Source organism: Cyanistes caeruleus, chromosome Z (assembly GCF_971803275.1).
Source record: "Cyanistes caeruleus chromosome Z, bCyaCae1.hap1.1, whole genome shotgun sequence".
Lineage (NCBI taxonomy): Eukaryota > Metazoa > Chordata > Aves > Passeriformes > Paridae > Cyanistes > Cyanistes caeruleus.
In genome coordinates, this window is record NC_141732.1 from 17,297,200 (window position 1) to 17,319,388 (window position 22,189).

General features: G+C 38.3%; 2 protein-coding genes across 2 annotated transcripts in view; one reads left to right on the forward strand and one right to left on the reverse strand.

The window, feature by feature from the left end:
- Window positions 1-807: 807 nt before the first annotated feature.
- Window positions 808-6,872, reverse strand: LYSMD3 (LysM domain containing 3). The gene is made up of 2 exons (XM_023945045.2): window positions 6,574-6,872; window positions 808-4,615 (listed from the first exon to the last, which is right to left on the reverse strand). Exons 1-2 carry the CDS (start codon window positions 6,832-6,834, stop codon window positions 4,007-4,009), a joined length of 870 nt encoding a protein of 289 aa, XP_023800813.1. The 5' UTR covers window positions 6,835-6,872; the 3' UTR covers window positions 808-4,006.
- The window catches only part of ADGRV1 (adhesion G protein-coupled receptor V1), a 269,547-nt gene continuing 253,967 nt past the window's right edge, over window positions 6,610-22,189 (forward strand). The window contains exons 1-5 of the mRNA XM_086866622.1: window positions 6,610-6,968; window positions 9,647-9,878; window positions 11,735-11,893; window positions 15,273-15,430; window positions 17,600-20,133. Coding sequence (XP_086722748.1) covers window positions 20,112-20,133 — 22 coding nt within the window. The 5' untranslated portion in view covers window positions 6,610-6,968; window positions 9,647-9,878; window positions 11,735-11,893; window positions 15,273-15,430; window positions 17,600-20,111. The remainder of the gene's footprint in view (window positions 6,969-9,646; window positions 9,879-11,734; window positions 11,894-15,272; window positions 15,431-17,599; window positions 20,134-22,189) is intronic.

The window sequence follows — 22,189 nt, forward strand, 5'->3', positions numbered from 1 at the left end:
AGTATAGTATCTTATTCAGCAGCAGACAGTAATTCTTGAGGACCAATTACTTTCACCATTCATCATTCTGCTAATGGGTAACTGCCTTCCCATTGCACTTTCTACTGCAACTACTGTTGAGAAACATTACTCTGTTAAAAATCAAGTAATTTTGAGTCCTTTAAGAGGTAAACTGCAGTCACCTCTTCCTGCAGAGGGAATTGCAAAGTCTTGGGTTGGACCCTTCAGGCTTAGTTTAGCTATGGTAAATAAGGTCATCGATTAGGAACAAGTACCGCAAGACACAGTGCTAAGGCACTTCTGAAAAGAGGTGAGATTGTGCTCTTCCAGAGGTGTAATGCTTGCACCTCTTTTCAGGAGCTGATTTTCTGATTGTTTAGAATTCATTGCAAGACTATAATGCCAACAAAGCTTATGACTCTTCTTTGGTTTTCAGCAAATTTCAAATATAAACAGGCATATATTCAAATCTTAATTTATATTGCTTTCAGTGTCATCTTACCATCTAAGAACGTCATTGATCCCTCCCTCAGTTGTTCATACCTGTTTCTGAGAACTAACAAGTTGTCTGAAATGTATGTAGAAAAGTTCAAAGTTTACAAGGCATGAACAGAATAAACCATAAAGGCTGCAGTTATGGTATACTAGATAGGAATGCTATATGCAGCTACTGCCAACAAAGTACTTGCTGGCCAGGAATTTTTACTGTACATCATACATAAAAATTGGCCTAAACAAATACAAGTAGTGGCCTGCTGTAGTAAAACATGCAAAGTATGTAAAACTAAAAATATATTACATGCACTATTTTCACTGCAGTCCATGATAAAATCTTTATTTTACATATATTACTTATGTTCTTTGAAAAGCAGAGGAGCAAAGTATTTAAAATAAGACTTGCATCCCCACTCAGAAGTATTTCACAAAGTTGTATTTTCAGCCCTTATAAAACTTACAAAGACTATTTGTGAGAACTTACTCCAAAGTATACCAGACTTAAAACATTTAGATTTTATATGATCCAACACTGTAAGTTTAAAACCCATTTCCTGAACAATGTGTTGCATTAATCCAAAAAGTGATTTACAACTCAATTATTCCATGTTTTTGTGAGGGAGTTTGGCTCTTTTTTTTGTTTGCTTTTGGGGTTTCTTTTGTTTATTTGTTTAAGAACTCAGCTTCTAAAAGACTAACTTCACAGATTTTAACTTGAATCAGATTTAAGTTCCTCACAGAGCAGTTACCCTGTTTATTCAGGGCTGACATGTAATGATGAATTACCCGTTGTGTTGTATTTTGTAAAAAAGCTGTAAAGATTCCCACATTCTGCAGAGAGCCAAGCTTGATGGTTGTACTCCTCCTCCAGGATCAGGAGTCCTACAGTCTTGAAAAGAGATCTACTGTATCTTCCTGATAAAGTTAACTGAAATTAAAAATGTACTGTATGAAATATGCTACATAATACATATGTAAAAACATGCCAGGCTCTTGGTTAGAATGGAATATAGTCCAATCAAACTGCTTGTATTAAGGTAAATCAAGGCACATCACCCTTAACTCAGTGCAAGTATGCCACACGTCTTTGGCACTGTGAAAGCCCCAAGTCTGGGACACTCTGGAGGACTCTTCAGCTGTACCACTACAGGCCTCTGTATCAATGCAGCAGAGACTTTCCTGACCTAATCAAACCATAACTGCAGTTCGTTTCACTTCTGCACCAGTAGCAATTTAGTAACCGTTAGTTCAGGTATGTGCTGTAAATTAGGCTTATGCTGCATCATCACAATAGCTAATTTAATGTTCTTTGATCAATTCGTAAGAAAAAAAGGATAAAGTATTAGAACTGGTAAATTTCAGGAACAGAATGATGGGTGAAGGAGCAAAACAATAAAAACACTTGCAGCAAAAAAAATGATGCATTATATACCAAGTTTCATCCTATATAGAAAACATTTGTTTTTATGTGCTAAAGCTTTCTTGTCTGAGCGAGTCACCTTTTAAAGTTTTAACCATGAGAGCTGTTATCACTTTAGCTACCATAAATTACTTTGTGAAGCATTTTTTCATACAGCATTAGAACTGCTACCTCAGTGTTTATGCTTGACTTACTGGCATATTCTCTTAATGAAAAGAGAAACCACTGGAAAAGATCTTTGAAAACAAATGTTATGCAAACCGTCAAGTTCATGCTGTTTGAAATCCCTTTTCTAGTGTGGAGACTATGAGTAGGCTCACTAACTCCACAGATGCTCCTTTAATCAAAACGTTCAACAGTCACAGATTATAGTTCAGGTACCTAACTGTACACAATTTTTCTTTGGCCTGCCTCAATTTCAATATAATACAAGTTAGCCAATTCTTGTTCATACACTTGGCATGCCAGTGAAGACTATCTGCTCAGCTTCTTGGGGCAACAGGTGCCCCGAGAATAGATGGGGCCTAAGTCTAAGAATCGGGTAAAGCGTTTTGGAATACCTCAATAGTTATAATACATTTACTTTTCCTGACTTTTTATACTGTGTATACGTAGTCAAGACACTCATTGGAAAGTTTACAATAGTAGTTTAGAGGATACTGTTTTTTCACTTCTTTCTTTTTAAATACTAATCAAGTATGTTATCTTAGGTTTTGGTAATAAATACTATTTTCAATAGGGCAATGGAATTCTTGGTCCACAAGGCAAATATAACAAAAAGAATTATAGGCACCATCTCAGTTTTTATTTAAAAGTATTCTGAGTACACAAGTACCTCCTTTTGGTATGAAGAGTCTAGAGGTGTGGGGTTTTAAATTGGTTTTTTGTTTGTTTTGTTTTTTAACTTGTAGCATTTTCAGATGGAGAAGAAAAAAAGAGGGGAAAACCAAAGTTGATCATGAAACTCCAAGAGAAACATTCAAAAACAGAATCGTTAATGAAAACACTAATATGTAAAGAACAAATCTGAAGGTGCAAGATGTCTATTCTGCTGCAATTTGCTAGCAGGCATTAAATATAATTTGAAGTTTTCTAGGATATTTCAGGAAAAAGTTAAGTGCTTGAGGTTCATGGGCATGAGACCAATATTAGCATGCTCAGTACCCACATGACTGCTGTCTGAAGAATCAGTTGGTCCTGAACTGAGATTAACTGGAGAGGGAAAAAAAATAAGCCTATTAGCAGAAAATAAGGACTACTGGGGCAGTTACAGCATGGTGCCACACTTTTGCACTTCTTTCATTCTACACACAGGTGACCAGATGAGAGTGCAATCCAGTCAGTTTTCAGAAGGATACTAAGGAATAATGTAAAGTTTCAGGAAGACTCCTAACTGGACTGTGTTCAGGCACACAGAGAAAAGCAAATTACCCTAGTGCCTATACTGAAAAGTACTAAAGAATAGGTTGACCATAGGCTCAAGATTTCAAGATTCCAGTTTAAGTATTTGCTACTGCCTCTGTAATAGTCAGTTGTAAAAAAAGAACTTCATAGTGGCAATTAATAATGGAATGATTGAGTTTTAAAAAAAACCTTACTCTATAAGAAAGATAAACTTATGAGAACATCATTTTAACTTACAACTGTAAACCTGATATTAAAATGTCAAGTGTACTATCAATTCTATAAATACTTTAAGATGTTTAAAAGTTAGATATCCCCATATGCCCATTTCTGGGCTGTAAAACACACTCACAGTGAGACTCCTTTTGTATTAGTTTGAACTACATTTTTTCACCTCATCATTAATTAAGAAACAAGCCTATCAAAATAGAAAAAAGTGCAAAGCTTCAGAGATGACTTCATACCTCAATTTACACCCCAATCTTGCAAATTGCCTGTCACAGCCATATTCAGAGATTATGCGATCCCCAGAAATATCCTTGTAGTGGAACATTACCTATAAAGGCAAGTCACACATCAGTACACTTTTTCTCTGCATTCCAAGTGCATTTTGCATTCTGTGGATTGCCCTTTATATAAGGTTATGTTACGTATCTACAAATAACAGTTGTCTAGGATCTTCCATTATTAATGCTGAACGTCTCCTTGATTATCAACTTTCATAATATTTGTTGGATTTATTCCGTTTTCTATTTCTTTCTGATGCGATACTGCTGTGACAAACAAATGGGAAGATTCCATTGGAGAATGATGACTGACATCTGCTTTCACTAGAACTTCATAATACAGGAGATAAAAAACTGGAGTTACTATGCCAATAATCAACATAATCACTACTGCTGTCCACCATCCTATACCCCAGTCTGCTCCGTAGTAAGGATCCCTGCATTTTTTAGTTTTACCATCAGTTTCAAAACAGATCTGTTGGGCTGCTAAAGCAGAAACAACTTCATTCAGATTCTCTCTCTTTGTATCATTAGATTTCACTATTTCTTCTATATCTCGATCGACTTCTTTTAAGAAGTTGCCAGCAGTCTCATTAGCAGAGAATTTATCACAAAGAGATGTTTCCTGTACTTCTGGGGAACACAGAGCAGGCCGAAGAGCTGGTTTTCCTTTTGGAGACATGTGCGTTTCAGTCAATACACTGAACTTTTTCACTGGAATTTTGATAGACCTCAGGGCAAAAAAATCTTGATCGTTGATAAGATTGTTAAGTCTCTTGATATCTGCAACCTAAAAATGAAAACAACAGATATAACATTATACTCCATTGAAGCAAAACTCTCTTAATTGTACTATACCCTTAGGAAATACAAGTCTTTTGCAAGGAAGCAGACAAGGCCTTTGCTTTTGACCTACCCAAGTCATCTCTCCTTTTCCATATTCTTGTTCAAAGTGAATATAATTTTGCTCAAATTAAGTCTAAGGCAAGGCCTTTGGTTTTTATTACCCTTACTTTTTCTTTTTGTTTTTTTTTTTAACTACCCATTCATACAGTATGAAGTCAGAAGAGGTCAAAGACCAAATGCAAACAACTTTACAGCAAGAAGGAAAACAATTATGATGTAAAATTCCCTTCACTTCAGATAAGAAGACTGAAAGTCACTTCACATAGATATATTTATGTGTATGTATGTTCAGCTATCAGTTTGCAACTATCTCTATGCAATTAATAAGACTTCACCTCACTTTACTTTGAAGCTTTCAAATTATGTAAATTACTGTTAATTTCTAACTCAGTGAAAAACTTCTCAGTTAGGAGTTGCTACAAAGAATGAGTTTGCAATTCATCTAGCCACACGTGGTTTTTTGCTGCTTCTGGGAGCTAAGGCAGGAAACAAGTGTAACTTTTAAACTGTCATCTACCTTACGCAAGTCAAATATTCCCTTTCCCTATTCTTGCTCAAAATGCATCTCATTTTGCTTGCTGCAAGTTCAGATTTTAAGTCTAATGTGAAACACTCTGCAGAGATTTAAGTGCCCTGCGATAATCACTGGCTTCAATTTCAGATGGTAACTCCCTCACTATAGAAGGCACAGCCACAAACTTCACCATAATAAAGTACTTCCAAATCAGTGCTTTTCTGCAACACCTGCAAAGCACACAGGAATTGTGCCCATTCGAAGATGCACTGTATCTAAGCTCACACAAACCTTTTTAATGTGAAGAAGTCCTTCAGTTCCTATGGCAGTGTATTTGTTAGGTGTATGATGCTGAATAAATTGGGTAAGAATAAAAGACTGCCAAATGCAACAATTTACGATTCCACCACAATGCAACTTACACTTTCTGCCTCAAGCTCTTCCACATTCTCTTGAATTTGCAAGAAAGAACACAATTTAGTTATCCTTCCTTTCTTGGTGAGGCCTGACCTCATAAACCTGCTCAAAATACCCCATTGCAGCAGGTTCTGAAGCCAACACTTGGCAAATGAGGCTATGGTCTGTCATGATTAGAAGATATCTGTGTCGAGACTTTAATTCCTGAAGTCACAACAGGAGCCCCCCAATTCTGTTTCTGCTTGAAGAATTAGATGACAGCATATTCTGTATATACAAATTTTGAACTGCCATTGTCCTCATGGCACCTGTACACTTAGCAGTCAGTCCCACCAACGCACACAGCTGATTTCCTGTTAAAACTGGAAGCATCAACCAAGCCCAATGCCACAACAGCCTTAATGGTACTGGCGGCCAAAATTACTGGGTAGGCAGGACATTTACCACACTAACGTAAGAACTGAGCTAGAAAGTAGTGAGCACAAAGAAGGGTGCACAGGGTTGTAAAGTTCCCAAAAGTACAGCACAGTCATACTTAAAAGACTAGGTCAATTTAGCAGAATTCAAAAGAAAAATACGGAGGATTTTTTTTCCCCCTACTTTGATGGAATTAGGGCTCCAAACCCTTAAGATAGTTCATCAACACCCTCGTCACCCAGCCCAAAAGGGAGGATGGCACTAGATGTGCCGACCTGTGACCGGAGCACAGGTTTGAATGTAACATGTACTGCGGGAGAAACATGTCACAACCGAAACTATGCACACTTATGTTAGTTTTAAGGGGAAAAGCCCACGGAACCGGAACCCTGCGCTGTAACACGAACACTCTGACGTAATTTTCCACTTCTGAGAAACACGGCGCTTCCCACGCGTTGCCTCGGCGAGCAGCCGGCCTGAGACCGGGCACTTACCGAGCAGCAGAACTGCAGCGCGATCGCGTTCAGCGTGTCCCCTTCCCGGATGTCCTTCGTCAGCAGGACGATATCGTCCAGCCTGTCCCTCGACGCGCTCCGCCGGACCTTCTCCCTGCCCCGCGGCCGCAGTTCCGACACCTCGCCCTCCTCCTCGGGCCCCTCGCTCTCCGCGCTCACGAAGGGGTACAGGTGACCGCCACCGAGCGGCTGCGCCACGGCGGGCGGCTGCGGGCCGCTGCAGGCGCCTCTGCCGGCCATGCTCCGCGGGTGGCCCTGTGGAACGGAGCGCAGGCGTGGCTCCCTCCGCGGCCAGCCCCGCTCCGGCTCCTCCTCCTCGCCCCCGCCCAGTTCTCTCCCGGCGCAGCGAGCGCCGGCCACGCCGCCGCGGGGAGGTGAGAGCAGTGCCCTGTCCTGCCCTGCCCTGCCCTGTCCTGCCCAGCTGACCTCGCCGCCCCGTTCCGCGGCTCTACTTGCGCCCGCTGCGCATGGGGCCCGCCGCGATGGCGGCCGCGCCGCCACGTCCGCAGCGCCGCCACGCCCAGGCGCTTGCCGCGCGCAGCCCCGGGGGCGGGGGTGGCGGGAGGCGGCCCCGGGGTTCGGCCGTGAGGAGCCGGCGGGGCCGGCCCGGCGGGAGGGCGAGTCTTGGCACCGCCCGGCGCTGGCGCTGCTCCGGCCCGCTCCGGCGCTGCCCCGTAGGTCTCCGCCCGGCGCCGCACCGCCGCGGCCCAGGGAGCGCTGTGGCCGAGGCGCTCGGCAGTGGAGGCCGGAGCGCGGGGCCGGCGCTGCCGGGCGAGGGAGCGCTTCACCCCCGCCTCCCCCTCGAGCCGCCCGTATGATCTTGCTGATCCTCCTGGAGAAACGGACTCTGCTCAGATACACGAAGTTGCAATGTATTTGGATCAGAAAGAGGGTTCGCGGATCCTCTCCACGCTCTGTATCTCTTAGTCCCCCCTGGCTCTTCTCGCCTTGCTGCACCCCCAGAAACACCCGGGCAGTGTCTTTATATCCCTTCACATCTGTCCCCTCAGCACCAGTGCTGCAGGGGTACAGAAACGCAGCCCGCGCTGATAGATACTGCTCACAAGAGAGGTACCACAAATTAAACCTTGTAGATATTTCAACTTTGCTTCCCTATTAGAATATTTTTTTTTCCCTAAAGGACTGTCAGCAGCTTTTGGGGTGCTGAGGCAATAGGCGGATATCCTAGCCTAACTAGTAAATTTGATCTACTGTCTTTCTCCTGACACAGCCTTAAAGGGAAGTTTTGGATTACAGCAGGAACAAGAACAGTGTTCCTTAAAAAAACCTGACAGCTCTAAGGTCAGGCTAAATATATTGGAAAACAATTGTTGAAGAGTAATGTATTTGCAGGTCTGGTTCCTAAATAGATTAAATCTAATCTTAAAATAATTTTAAATTAGGGTTTGGGTTTTTTTCGTTTGTTTTTGAGCCTTGCTATACAATGTTTCCAGATTTTCCTAAACAACCAAAGTGGTTAGAAATGTGTTTGATATTAAAAAGGACAGATTTTTTTTTTGTAGCTTTGCTTTTGAAAACTAGATTACTTGAGTTTGAGGACCTAAAAATACGATCCAGCAATTGTGTAGCTCTATTAAGTGTCACATTCACACTCATAGAAGCTTAATTGAAGCCACATTTCCAGGTACTGTGAGGCAAACTGTGAAGGTACATTGTGTTCTTTTATCTCAGCCTATTTTTTATCTATATCTATATATCTATATGTCTTCCACACACATACATATATTTATCTGTATCTACCTTAAAATAGTATTCTGTTGTGGATGAGGGATAGATCAGTTAAAATAAAGGTATTCCCAATACTTCCCAATTCCCTAGCCAAATTGCATCAACAAGAGCAGTATATTTCTCTCAAGAGCATAGAGGTTTGCCTGAAAGAGTAGAAATAGTCTCAAGTACAGAAGTCAGCACAAAGCAACAAGCTGGCCATTTCATGCAGGTATGATCACTGTCCTTTGTGAAGAAGCATGGAATAGAACGAGCATTTAAATGTGATTTCATTCCTGCAGAAAGTTGAGCCTACTTAGTCAAAGCTAATTTTCAGGCTTTTTTATTCTGCATTTGTTGAAATAGCCCGGTGGACACATAGTGTAGTTAGAATTTTCTCAAACCAAAGTTTCTTACAAGCCCTGACACTTTCTAAACCATTTACTAGCCTAGCTGAGGGTATTTTCTTGACACTTGGACCCACATACCATTTTCTTTGCTGAGTGTTTCAGGTGTAATTAACTGTGAACAGTGTGATTTCTCCTAGACAGGCAATTTTTTTCTTTCATAGCATCTCCTCAATCAAAGCCTGCTCAGGAATAAGCTTTCTATTTTTATCGTGCGTCAGAAGCACAGCTTGTACTGATTAGCACAGCTGTACTGAAGGCTTAGATACAGCCTCACATAGAAGCACTATGAAGCAAAGACAAGCTTGGATAGTCAGATTACATGACAAATGTGTGAACATATTTGTAGGAGCCCCAGAATTATGTAATGTCTTTCTTGGGCGGGGGGGGGGGGTGCTAAATGAGACTAGAATGAACCTTCCACAACTGTATTTCTGGAAAGAGCAATGTTGAAGATGACAGAATTGAAGTAATTTCCCATAAACCCAAAGTTTTCTTGTGGGATCTCAATTTGAAAAAAAATTAACTTAGTGATTTAGGATTTCATCTATTAAGTGTCATGCCATATCTGGCAAGGAATATTTGCAGCGTCAAGCAATTCCATTTTTTTTTTTAAAGGAAGCTTTCAGTAATAGAAGTGAAGTAACTGCAGTTATCTGTAGCTGGGAAACTGATGACTCAGACCCTATTCATGCATTTGAAAGACTGTTTTATGAGACTCATCAGAGCTGTGGGTGGATCTGTTGAGGAATTTGAAGTCAGACTTCATACAAAAGGATGCCTGCAGTGGTGTCTAATGGTTGTCCTATCACAAGCCACTAAAGGAATATCCTTTTGGAAGTTTTCTTTAATCTTTGGGTGGTGAGGCTACAGCAAAGATCAGGAGCAGAGAATTTCACCATTTCTTTTATCTACAGAGGTGTGCCATCAGGTCAAAAAAAGAACTGCTGAAGCAGCACTCTGCCTTAGAAGGGGAAAGAAAGTATTGGAGTTTGCTTTGACCCTGCTACACCCCTGTGTGTAACCATTTGTAACTGGTGACATTTTCCCATCAATAACAAAAGCGTATATTCCAAACTTGATGAACAAGACTGGAGCTGCATAGCTCCCATGAATGCTAATAGGAATACAGCCTTTCTCTATTCCCATGTAAGTTACTTTGCATATCCTAATAGTGCATTCTCAATGAGCAACAGGGTCAGTGTTAATCACACCATGGCATTTCAACAGCATCTGTATAGATCTGTACCACATTCCTCTTGGTCATCTTATTTCTTGTGTGGCCTGATCACAGAGCTAGGAAGTTAGGTACACACATAGAAATATTAGGAAGATCTTAATAAATTATTAGAAAGAAGTTGTAATGAAAAAAGTAATGTAGAAGGGCTGATATAACTTGTTAGTAATTTTTTATTAAAATCCCTAACATATTCTTTCCATCTGTAATTTATCCCATGTCATGTGCCACCACTGTTTTTGTAAGTCATTCTGAGATTTGGTACCACCAGCCTAGATTTACATTTAGAATAGATAGTGTCTAAGCATCTAAGTGTATGTTTTAATTGCTTGAATGACATGATAAATTATGACTCATTAAGAGAGTCACACAGAAATACATATACAGTCTTTGTCTGTCTCTGTTTCCATGCTTGGAAATTGGGAATGGTAGTAAAATTGTAGGAAATAGTAATACCAGGGTAGCTCTGCAGCTCCAATAAAGATCAAAGGAAGTTATTAAGACATGACCATAATGTGCAGTACGAGGAATTTCTTAAGATCTCTATAAAAATATGCAAGAAGCAAATTATGCTGAATCTACCTACACTGCACAGTCTGTTCTCCAGTGGAAATATTTGCTTGTATACATTTAGCTATAATCATAGAATTGTTTAGGTTGGAAAAGGACACTTAACATCACTAAATCCAACCACTGATCTTCAAAACTGCCATAAAGCCTTTTTAGTTAGCAATGGTCCAACAACAGAAATTGGTTAAAAAAACCACAGAGTTTAACTGTTTAGTTTATTATTGTTATGGTTTAAATGATGGTAAATGAAGAAATATCATCGGGTTGAGACTGTATATTTCTTATGTAATAATTTACATATTTGATGTTCCCCTTTGGTTACTTGACAGGAATCAGTAACTTTTTAAATTAACTGTATTAATTTAATGTGTACCCCTAATAGAAATATGGTGTGTGCCTTCCACAATACAGCCAGTAGGGTGCATTGGTTGTTTGATATTTTATTTTCAAAAAACTGTAAACAACTCCATATTTGCTTCTGATTTACCATTTAAGTACCCTCTGAATAAGAAAATCTGTGAGGGAGCCCATTCAGTTATGGTAAAAAGTATAGAAAAATGCAGTATAGTTTCTTGAAAATTTCCTTCAAATTGTTCACAGATGGATTTTTTTATTAGAATTCCTATCTATTGATGAATAACTGTTTTGATAATGTAATAATTGAAATTATTTTGGGGGTAGGTTTTGGTTTTTTTGTTATTGTTGTTTGGGGTTTTTTCTTGGGGTTTTTTTGGCTGGTTGGCTTTTGGGTTTTGTTTGTTTGCTTTAAAGATTATCATAGATTCCTTACAATATTTACTAGATGAATCTGTAATAAATTCAATCAATAGCTGTCACTATTTCATATGTTTTCCCTAAGTAAGGAAACCTTTCAGTATTTATCATGTTTTTGTTCTGCAGGAATATTAGCACTGTCCTCAAGTCTCTATCTCATTTGTTTTTAGTTAGTTAAGCATTCAGAATTTGTTGACTTCTGTTTTCTGCTTTCTCTAGGTCTCAGTTTTGGGTAATTTGGTTTATTTAGATCCTCTGTGGGTTTCAGTATTGTTTTTAAAATGCATTCACCAGTATTTATGCAATTTCAAATACCAACCCCTTTAGTGTCATGTAGAAAAGTAATTCCCCCACCTCAGCTACTTGTTACTAATCTGCTGTTGATGTATCTGAAAATGACATGTGTTTGTTTTTTCTTTCCCAGTCACAGACACTTAGGATGAGCTGTGTCTCTGCTTGAATTTCTTCAGATGAGAATGATTCAGAACATCTTTATTTTAGCTTTGAATTAGCTTGATTTTAGCTTTTTACCTAGTATTCAGCAGTGTTAACATGACTTGTTTTAATGGAACCAGCTTAAAAGGTGAGCTATATTACTATAATACTCTCATTCCCTGTCTACTAATATTGATACCACAAACATGGAGTTGTGAGTTTTGTATTTACAAGAAGAGAGTGTTGAGGAGATCTATTTTAACTCTTGCTGAACTACATAATGCAAATATGTTCATGTCTTCATGATGAAATTTTGTGACAGTGACAAAAGATATTTGTCTTCCCCTCTTGCAGTTGTTTTTAGCGGTCAGTGTGATTTGTCCCAAGAGCCACACCGGGTGGGAATTACGGGAGGAATGGAAGAGCTCTAATAATTGCAATTGACTGGTACACATTGGCATATGAAAGGGTATAAAATGCTGCTGGATCCTGGACCAGTAGGGCAAACCCAGGCTGCAGGCAGTTTCTGTGTGTATCCCACAGTGGCAGGGATGCCTGCAGGGTACATCCAGTCCAAAGGAAGGAAGTAGTCAGATAGAAGCAGTACGATCTGGTCACATATGGAGATAAAATCCTGAAATAGCTCCATAGTTGCTTTGTTGCTTTGGAATTGTGCATTTTGTAAGGCCAAAGCCTGTAAACCTGTATGTTTCTGAGCTTGCTGATATTATAACCCTTTAAACCTGCTTATGTTATATACCATACTGACAATTTGATACAGTCTTTCCTCACAAATTTCTGCAGTAGATGTATTCTGTATGGGTACATTGTTACGGCTACAGCGGAGAAAAGCTTTCTTTGGCAAACTGTCCTTTTATGTCATTCCACTGGGTGGGAAAGTGCCCTCATACTGGCCTCAGTACCCCTGCAATCCTGTCAGCTCTGCAGCTGCCTCTTCCATGCCTCTACTGTTCTTACCATGTGAACAGAGGCCTATAGGCAAGGAAGAGAATTCTCTGAAATATTCTAACATTACTTTCATCCTTTGTTTTTAGCTGCTTCTGGCTGGAATAGTGGTATATGCTGAGCAGCTTTTTATCAAAGGGAGAGGGTATAGTAGAAGGGAGTGGGAGTGGGGCTATACTACCTCATGGTAAAGGGTCTGATTCAGTCATAAAAGTCTTTGATACAGAAATAGGTGTGATATCCACGGCCTACTATACTGACAAATATTTGAACTCTATGCTTAATGTGCCTTCACTTTTCACCTATAAGGGCATATGGGTGTAAGTGGAACTGTTGGAGTAATACTCTGCTCCTGATATTAGTAATGAGTAATAATATTGTAGTTGTAAACATCTTACTATGCTTGCTTTAAAATTTTCAATATAAAATGGATTGCAATGATAATATATATAGCTATATATAATCCCAAATACTTATCAGTATACAGCTCAAGAAATTGTTGTTTTTCCTACAAAACATGTTTGTATCAATTTTGCTTCTGAAAGTACTTGCAAAATAAATCATTCCATTCAATTTTTTAAAGCACTTAACATATGATTACATTCAGTTTTTATGATATCAATACAAGAATGATCTAATAGAAACAGACTCTTTGAATTCATGAATTTTAAAACAGATTTTCCTCACTCTTGTTTTCTTCCAACGTTTTTCTTTCTTTTTGAGTCAGCTTCTATACGGGACAGCAGAACACGTCAGAAACCTTTAAGTTCTTTCAGAGACTATCAGGCATGTGAATGCAAATGTGTTACTAGTAATCTTCATCTGGAGAGATAGTAATGTAGCCCACATGGCATCGGTAAAGTGTTTACAAAGTATTAATATGCCTACTGTGACAAGTTGTATTTAATGGGAAGCAACCAGGAGTTTGTTTTATTAGTTTTCCTCCTCCCTCAAGTAATAAATCTTAAAAGCCTCAATATTGATTCAATGAAATGAATGGTTGAATCGTTCTGGAGAGGCTCTGACAAGTGGACAAATGCTTCCATGGTTACGTGGAGCTATGCAGTATGGATACTGAGCTTTGCTGGTTTCCTCCTTCTGCCACTGAAGTAAAATAACAAGCCACAGGGAAGCACCACACATGGTGAGCATAAACTGGAAACAACTTTAAAAGATCGAGTTAGCTGATCTTATACACATTTTAAACAATATGGGGTTTATTATTTTGTACTTTGTGCCCTAAACATTGCATTTCAGTAGTTTTTCCTTCATATGTCACTTTTTCATGGAATATTTTTATTTCTTATCTGAGCAACCTCTTTTGATTTGGAATGCCATGAATTAAAAGACCATGTGAAAATGTGTTTCATAGTACTGTTACATGAGTTACATTTTTGTAGGAATATTTATATATTAAATGGTGTGCCTGCATCAATGTGGCCCTCTCTAATACCTAGGTAACAAAGATCACATCTAGAACTTTTGTATGCAGTTGCTTTAGGATGCTTTGCAGTATAAACATAATTAAGAGCTTATATTTTTGATCTGCTTACATTTGAGGTACTCATATTTCAGGTGTCACAGGGAATAAATTATTATAAATGCATAACATTTTAGAAAAGCAATATAAAACAATGATATACTGTTATTTAATTTGAAATAATATTAAAGATGTTGCAGACCAGGCATTATATTAGAAAGAAATCCTGAATATCTACAAAGCACAAAATGTAAATGAAACTAAAAGCAGAAACTAAAATCCTGGATGTCTACAAAGCACAAAATGTAAATGAAACTAAAAGCAGATGTATTGACAATAATTACATTTTTTTCCCTTGGAGACCAACTCCAAAATAAGCACATTATCCGCTGTATTAGCATGGTTTAGTTGTTTTCTCCTCTATGTGCTTGACAGTCCTCAGAAGCACCATCTCAGCATCAGAATGCTAAATTGTTTCAGCACCTCTTTGTAGAGGCAGGGATGAATGCCAGGATTCCACTCAGCCAGGAAAATGAATTCATAAACGCAGAAGATAGTTACTTTTGAGACAAGAGTCTTGGTCTTAAAGCTTTACACTGGAAGTTTGGATTTGTTGTAGGTACTTAATTTCACAGTTACTCAAGTCATTTGTCTTTGATCTTGAGGGGGAGAAGGTAATCAGTTAGCGAAAAAACATTTCAGTGTTTTCCTTAAAAAGAAAAGAGTCAGTTCTTAAATTGAAAAACATGGGGGATTTTGTATTTTCTGGTAGTTCTTTTCCTCGTTTAAAAGGAAGGGAACAGAATGCCTAGTTGTGAGCTGGGAAAGCAAGTTAAGTTGCATGCAGCACCTGGAATCTTCTTGCTTTAATCTTTGCATAGTTTATTGAGGACTTTGAAATTAAGAGCAAATTAGATGCAAGAGATTATGGCGAGGTTTTCATATTTTCATTATGTCTTACCTCACAGAAAAATGTGCTTTTGGTAACTGTTCTATTTGAATTTACAGTCTAGTGCTTGACATGCTCAGAAGTTGTGTTTTGATGGATATTTTATGAGAAAAGTACTTATTTTCTGTATAGAATGTACATTGTCAGTGATACGCTGCAAAGGAAGAGCTGAGCACCCTTGAAGGAACAAGACTGCAACTTCATTTAGCAGCAGTAACCTGCATAAGAGGAGCATCAAGCAGTTCTTGACAATTCACACCATGCTGTTTCTCCATGTGGCACACAAGCCAGTAAGCACACACTGTGGTTTGAAATGAGCTGTGTAACATTGTAAGATCAAACCGACCCTTCATGGATGAGATTCTTCTTGCATCAATAGAGTAACAGAAAATTACCTCATTTGTCTCAAAATGGCATGATAGAGCTTGATCACTCAAATCTAAGATGCGCTAAATTGAAACTAAGCAGTTATTTTCTCATTAATTGTTCATTTTTAGTTCAGTTTAATGTATTTAAATTAACATTTTTAAAAAGCTATGTCACTTTTTGTAGAAGTCTTGTCAAATGAGAGAGTTCACAAATCAAAAATTTACGAATCTATAAATAGCATTTTTGCTGTAATGTGTGTTTAAATATAGCAGCCTTTAATGAGCAGATGCTATGAACCATTACTTTTTTCTAATAATGGGAACAATTCAATTTTTTATCTTTTAAAGTGTTAACATCAGCATGCTTTATTTGCATGCAAGTAAGGAGTTGTACCATAAAAAGGTTAACTTTCATGAAACTGGTCATAGGAAGCATAAACAAATTAATCTTCGTCCATTGAAAAAGAGCACAATATGCTTGGAAGTTCTCATTTTTCAGTTTCTTAAGTCCTGGAATTTTCTGAAAAATAGAAGATCAAAGTCTGATTTTACCTATATATGTCTGCACATGAACTAGGTGGGCATAAACTGCTCAGTCAGAAGCATAATACTCAGATTTTGTCATTCAGTCTTATCAGTTTATTAGCATTGTTTGCATTTATCTATGTTTTTTTTCCTTTTTTTCCTCTTTCCAGCATGTGTATGTTTATTCATCAGAAACCTATGCAGTAAAATCAAGATTATGATATTAAAGCACTCCCAGCCCAACAAAAGGATGTAGTAAAGTTCAGGAAAAAGAGCAGTGCAAGTCTCTGGCATCAGATGACACTTGGCCGTAGTTGTGCATTTCTCTGGTGTGGGAGGGCTGGATAGGAGTCTCCAGAGACTGTGGATAGAACAACCAAAAAGTGATCAGAAACCTCACTTCACATTTTGAAGAAGAGACAACCCAACCGTGATCCTAAGCTGCTATGGGATAGCAGGTCAGAAGCCTGCTAGTACAGACTAGTCAGGCTGTGAGATGAACGCAGCCCTTTAATGTAAGTGTTGGTTGGTTCTGCCCTCTTTTGAAGCCTGACAGCCCAGTTATCTGGGGACTACGCTACTGAAGGCATGTTCTATAGTTCTGGCTATATTGTATTTCTTTCAATACTGCCAGTTGGATGTGGACCCCAGTGTGAATCACACTAAATAATAAAAGAGAAAGGGGAATGCAACCTAGATGTCATCAAAACAAACAAATATCTGTACAGAATCAAAAACTGAGCTTCAGCTCTGCATTCACAGGGAAGGACATTAGTGCTTGTGGCCATCTCTAGCATGGTCTGTGTTGCAAAAATGCTCTGCACTGTGGACCATCGTTTAAAGAAAATTCTCGTAAAGAAATACAAACAACCAACATCTGACAACCAAGTGAGTTCCTTGCATGAAAATATTCTGTATCACGTGATTGCTCCGTTGAAGAAAGGAGCAAGATCACCTTCCGTATCTGCCTGTATCTAGTGGATGTTACATAGTTCCAAAGTGCATTATATTGGAAAGAGATTTATTTCTAAATAAGAAGTAAAAATAACTTGTCTATTATATCATAATTAAGCAATGATCTATGAAAAAGCTATGCACATTCTTCCTTTTTCTGAGTAGCTGAGCCTGCTTCAGCTAAAGCACCAGAAAAGGTGATAGATAGACCTATACACCTGTGCAGGACCAAAATTTCAATTTTCTTTTAATTTCTTTGTTTGATATTTGCATCCAAATAGGTGTTTAGACCAGAATTCTGAAACTTGGATATTGCAGGTGAAAACAAAAGTGAATTTTAGTGATATTTATGCATAAAAATGCTATAGAGCATTTATTTTTGGTTTCTGATATTTGTAGATTAAGATTTCAGTACCTATAACTAAAAATTAAGTGGTACTGATATAACACAAAAGTTTTCCTTAATAGAAACAAAAATGTAAAGAAGAGAAAATATGCATGCCTGAAAAGCCTTTATTAGATGTTTTTTCCTCTTTCTCTTTTAAGTAATGTGTTCTTTCTCAGGGATTTATTTCTTCTTCTAACTCCCTCTTCTGTGGTCTTTTCTTTCAGATGATGCCAATGAAGGGAAAAGGCAAGGTTTCAAAACAAACAAACAAACTGGAGTCCCTTGTTTCTGGTGCTTTCAGTATTGGTTTACTTCAGTACAGCCATTTTTTGCTTACAGAGTTTTAATGATTTCAAAACAAAGGATATCCAAACAAACAAAGTGAGGGGAGTACTTAATACACCTTATTTTCTGCTTTTATTGAAAAGAGAAGCTAAGGTTGACCTGGAGGCATAGTTCTGTGCAATGTCAGATCTGTTGTAGGTCCAATACCAGTCCTGATTGTTTGTCTCTGACATTTTTAAGGGTTGGGAGTGCAGTATGGGCTGCATGCTGAGTTGTTAAAAATGTGTGTGGAGTGTCTGATGTCAATCACCATCAGCCTTCCAGCTGCTTGAGGACCATCACTGGCAAAATCCTATGGGAGCTCTCTCTCTCATCCTCAAGTGTAACAAAAGGAAGCAGAAATCCCTGGTATGATAAAAATGAAAAAAGATAATCAGGGAATTCTTAGGCTTTGAGAGAAAACATGGAGTACCATGTGTTGAGTCAGAGAACACAGCAAAAGGTACAGCCATTTTTGATCAGAATGCAGTTTTGTGGAAAGAGCTCATGAGAATTACCATGTGAATTACTGAGCCCAAGTCTGAGTTCTCACTCTTCCTTAGATTTCTAGCTCAGTAACTAGCAACATTGAATGTCCTCAGACTTTCTGTAATTGAGAATAAATGACAGCTAAGGCAGGCCCTCTGTTAGCTAGTGGGAGGTGAACAGAAACTGGCTGAAGAGAGGAAAACATTAAGTATAAGCTGAAACAACATTGTAGAATAAAGGACAGAAATAATCTTATACCTCCACTATTCTTTTGGCCAGTTAATCCAAAGAGGAAAAGCAATATGGTATCTGGATTTTGAAGCTGAAATATAGTAACAGTATGGTATTGAAAAACATGCTAGTCATCTCTCATGCTCATAAATTAAATTCTGCCTGGTGCAAAATTCTGCACTAATAGTATTATCCTTTGAAGGGATGTTTTTTTGCTCCTTTTTCTTTTTCTTTCTTTTTCAGATAAACTGGTGCTGGTACATGAGGATTATGCATAATAAAGTATTGTTCAAAAAATATGTTCAGATGTAAACCAAGATGAACTAGTGCAAGAAGGGATTGAAGATATAAAACAGATGATAAAACAGAACACCTGAATGCCTTTTACATGCACAGCATAGTTGTTTAGAAGAAAAAAACCACACACTTAATTTATTTTTTTTAAAAAAGAGAATTTTTATAATGTTTGATGAATCATCCCAATATTTCCTCCACTCTTAAGAAATTGAGTTTGTTCTGATTATTAATGTCTACTTTCCTGTGTGCATATTAGATTATCTATGCATTTATCAGTTATACTGCAAATTTTTATTTATCAACATTGATTTTCTCTGTAGCTATATACAGAGTAAATAAAGAGATTCTTCTTACCTAACAAAGCTAGGTAGTAGTCTGAGGGTACTATTTGGACTCCCTTCTTTGTCAGAGGAGAGAAATAATCACCTCTTAGAGGCTTGTCCTGTTATGAGTCTACACTGGGGGGATGTCTTGTTAGGTGGAATGCTTCTACTTTAAAACATAATTTTTTATAAGCAAAATGCTTCTTAGTAAAATGTCTTTTACTAAGTAATTTTTCTAACCTTTCGTCATTCACTAGCATCTTCTTTGCCTTTCCATGTTTGTTTACGTTATTCTCAAATCATCGTAACTCAGGACAGATTGCTGTAGTGACCAGGCTAATTACATCAGGAGGCATAGAGTGTTCTAGATTCTGTCTTTATTTTGCCCAAATATTTCTGCTCTATTTATTCCTTCTATCTTTTATTGGATAAGAAGAAATTTTGATGCTTCTTTGCTATTAAGTGGGAGAATTTGAGAGTTTGGGAGCCAACACTGACAGGATCTGAGTGTTGCCTTTGTGTGTTTCTTGTGGCTCAGGATTTTCTTGGGATGGTGGTGACCATTAAATACGAATTTGATATTAGCTAAAGAAATGTCTAGATCTGGAATGCTTCATCTAGGACTGGAAATTGTTTCTCTAACAGAGAATTGTTTCTCCATCCAGAGCACTGAATAGCTGTGAATTAAGATGAGCTGTGTGTTCAGGTGCTACTGAGGACTTGAATCCAAAATCTGTCACAATCCAATATTAAAACCTGTCAGTTTTGCTGTGCAGAGTAATACAACAGTGCACTCCAAGCTGAGTGACGGATCTGTCAAGGCTCTTAAGGGAGGGGCTGGCTCTATCACAACAACAGCAGTGCAGCAGCAATTGCTGGGCTTTGAAAAAAATTTTATCCTCTTCCATCCCACCCCCTTCTACCTCCAGAGCAGTGGGAAGGCAGCAGCAGTCAGGAGAGGGAGGAGAGTGCTGGACGCTGCGCAGAGCAGAGGGAGGAGTAGGAGACGGGAATGCATAATGCGTGAGTGACAGAGGGCGTGCAGGCGGCTGGCGGAGTCCAGAAGACGCGGATGTTCCTCTCCCAGGGTCCAGGTACGTCTGTTGTCCCTCTCTCTGAGGCAGCAGTTGCTTTGGAAGCAGCTGTATCAGGTGTAGAGATGTTCTCTGTCCAGCCCGCGGTTCTGCAGGCAGCACCTGTTGCGGCAGGGCCGGGGTTTAGCAGCGGCAGGCACTGAGCCTGCCGCTCATCCATGAGGGGCTGCTGGAGGGTGACAGTCTGCTAAGGTTTCTGTTGTTCCAGCAGCTTCTCCTGCTGCTCTGCAAAGCCGGGCAGGTGGAGACAATACTCTTTCCAATGGAAAATCCGGTTCTCAGGGGATGCTATCAGGATGCAGCTCAGTCTGAAGATGACAATTTTTGATTCTCAAGAAGGAACAAAACATTGGCAGTTTAAATTAGGTGAAGAAAGAAGGGGAGGGGCTGCCTATGCACTGTTCATTTTAAAGAAGAGTGAGTTGAAAGTAAGAATTAATTTTTCAAATCATTGTCTAATAAGTAATAAGTTTTAAACATTAATAATTACAATATGACATGTGATTACAAATAGAAATACTGCATTTGTTTTTGCTTTTGATGTGTTGAGTCTATATAAGACATTGCATAATTTAGTCTTGCTAACCCAGATAAAGTTCAAATGTATATGGAACTCGTTGCCAAAATCAGTCATTGTTTTTTAATGAGTCTGTAAGTGCTTTATAGTGCAGATGTGAAATAACATGTGATTTTAAGAAATCTTATTCATTATATAGAAGCCAGAAGAGTTTTAATTTTTTTCTTAATGCATATTTTCTAGAATAGATCTTTCAGTTAAGTGCTAAGTATTTTGTGACTCTTAGGGCATTATGAGGGCAGTTTATTGACTGAAGATAGAATGTGATATATTTAGTTTATCTGTCCCTTAAGCCTAGAACAAGCTTCTCCTGCTAAACAGATTTCAGGGTTTCCATGTGGAAAGAATGAAAAGAACCAGATTCCTGAGGAAATCAAATGATTTGTGGTGTAATAGGCTTAGAAATGAAATGGGCAAATATTTGATAATAAAAGAGCTACCACATTTCAAGGGTGTACAATTTATAATTTGTGGTTATTACTGGTAGTTATGATTTTATTGATTTCTAAAGCTCAGCTTTATGCTTTAGCAGTTTTCTAATACACTTTTGTGTTTTAATAGCTTTAGATGAAGAAATCAATGATGTTTACTAAATTTACATCTGAGTGATTTATTAATTAACAGGGATAATGGGACCACATGCTTATTAGATTGTAAATATGGTTTGTGTCCTGGACTCATGAAAATCCATGGGAAAAATTGTATCTATTTTTGTGAAGACAGGTGCTGGGAAGTTTACTTGTGCTGTCAGCATTTTTAAGGTTGAAAAACAATGCTGGATGAGTTTCAAATTGTTGGTGCTAGTGAATGAGATTGATCCTCATGCATTCAAATCTACTGTGCAATTCTTCCCAGAGAAATTGTTGTGAGATTTATTTGAAAAAAAATTTCAGAATTGGGTCTAAATCATAGCCTGTATTAAAATCTCTACTTCCTATGGAATTTTGTTATTTAAGCTTATTATCTTCAAGGGGTTTTTCATTTGCTTTGGAACCCCATTTAAATAAAAACAGAGTGCTTAAATCTACAAATACTTACATGAATATTTGAATTAACACCTAAATATGATGACTGAAATTAAAATATTGGAAAAGCTATGAAAGTGTATTCCTTTAGTTGTGTAAGACTAAAGAAGAATACCACTACAAAAGTCTGTGAGGATCTTATTCCTTGGGCAGCAATGAATTGTTAACAATTTGTGAGAAAAATATAGATGACCTAGAAACCACCTTTGATACTGTTACACAGCTACGATAGTTGTTCAGGATTGTGGCATGGTAACAATGAAGGGATTTTTAATAAGTGTGGTTTAAAAAGTGTTCTATAAGCTTAACATGACTTTATTTTTAGAATGTTTTACTGAAAAATTGGAAAAATATGTTCTTGCTTCACACTTTGAAGAGAGATTTAAAATTTGTCTCAGCTACATCTGAAGTGTTTTAGTCCAAGGTGTTCTTGAAAGCATTGGAACAGAAAAAT

What these genes read in the sequence shown, in the direction of transcription:
- LYSMD3 (XM_023945045.2), bottom strand. Translation starts at nt 6,834, where the DNA reads ATGGCCGGCAGAGGCGCCTGCAGCGGCCCGCAGCCGCCCGCCGTGGCG. An exon ending in CGCTGCAGTTCTGCTGCTCG is followed by an intron (nt 4,616 to 6,573) that starts GTAAGTGCCCGG and finishes TTTCATTTTTAG; the next exon opens with GTTGCAGATATCAAGAGACT.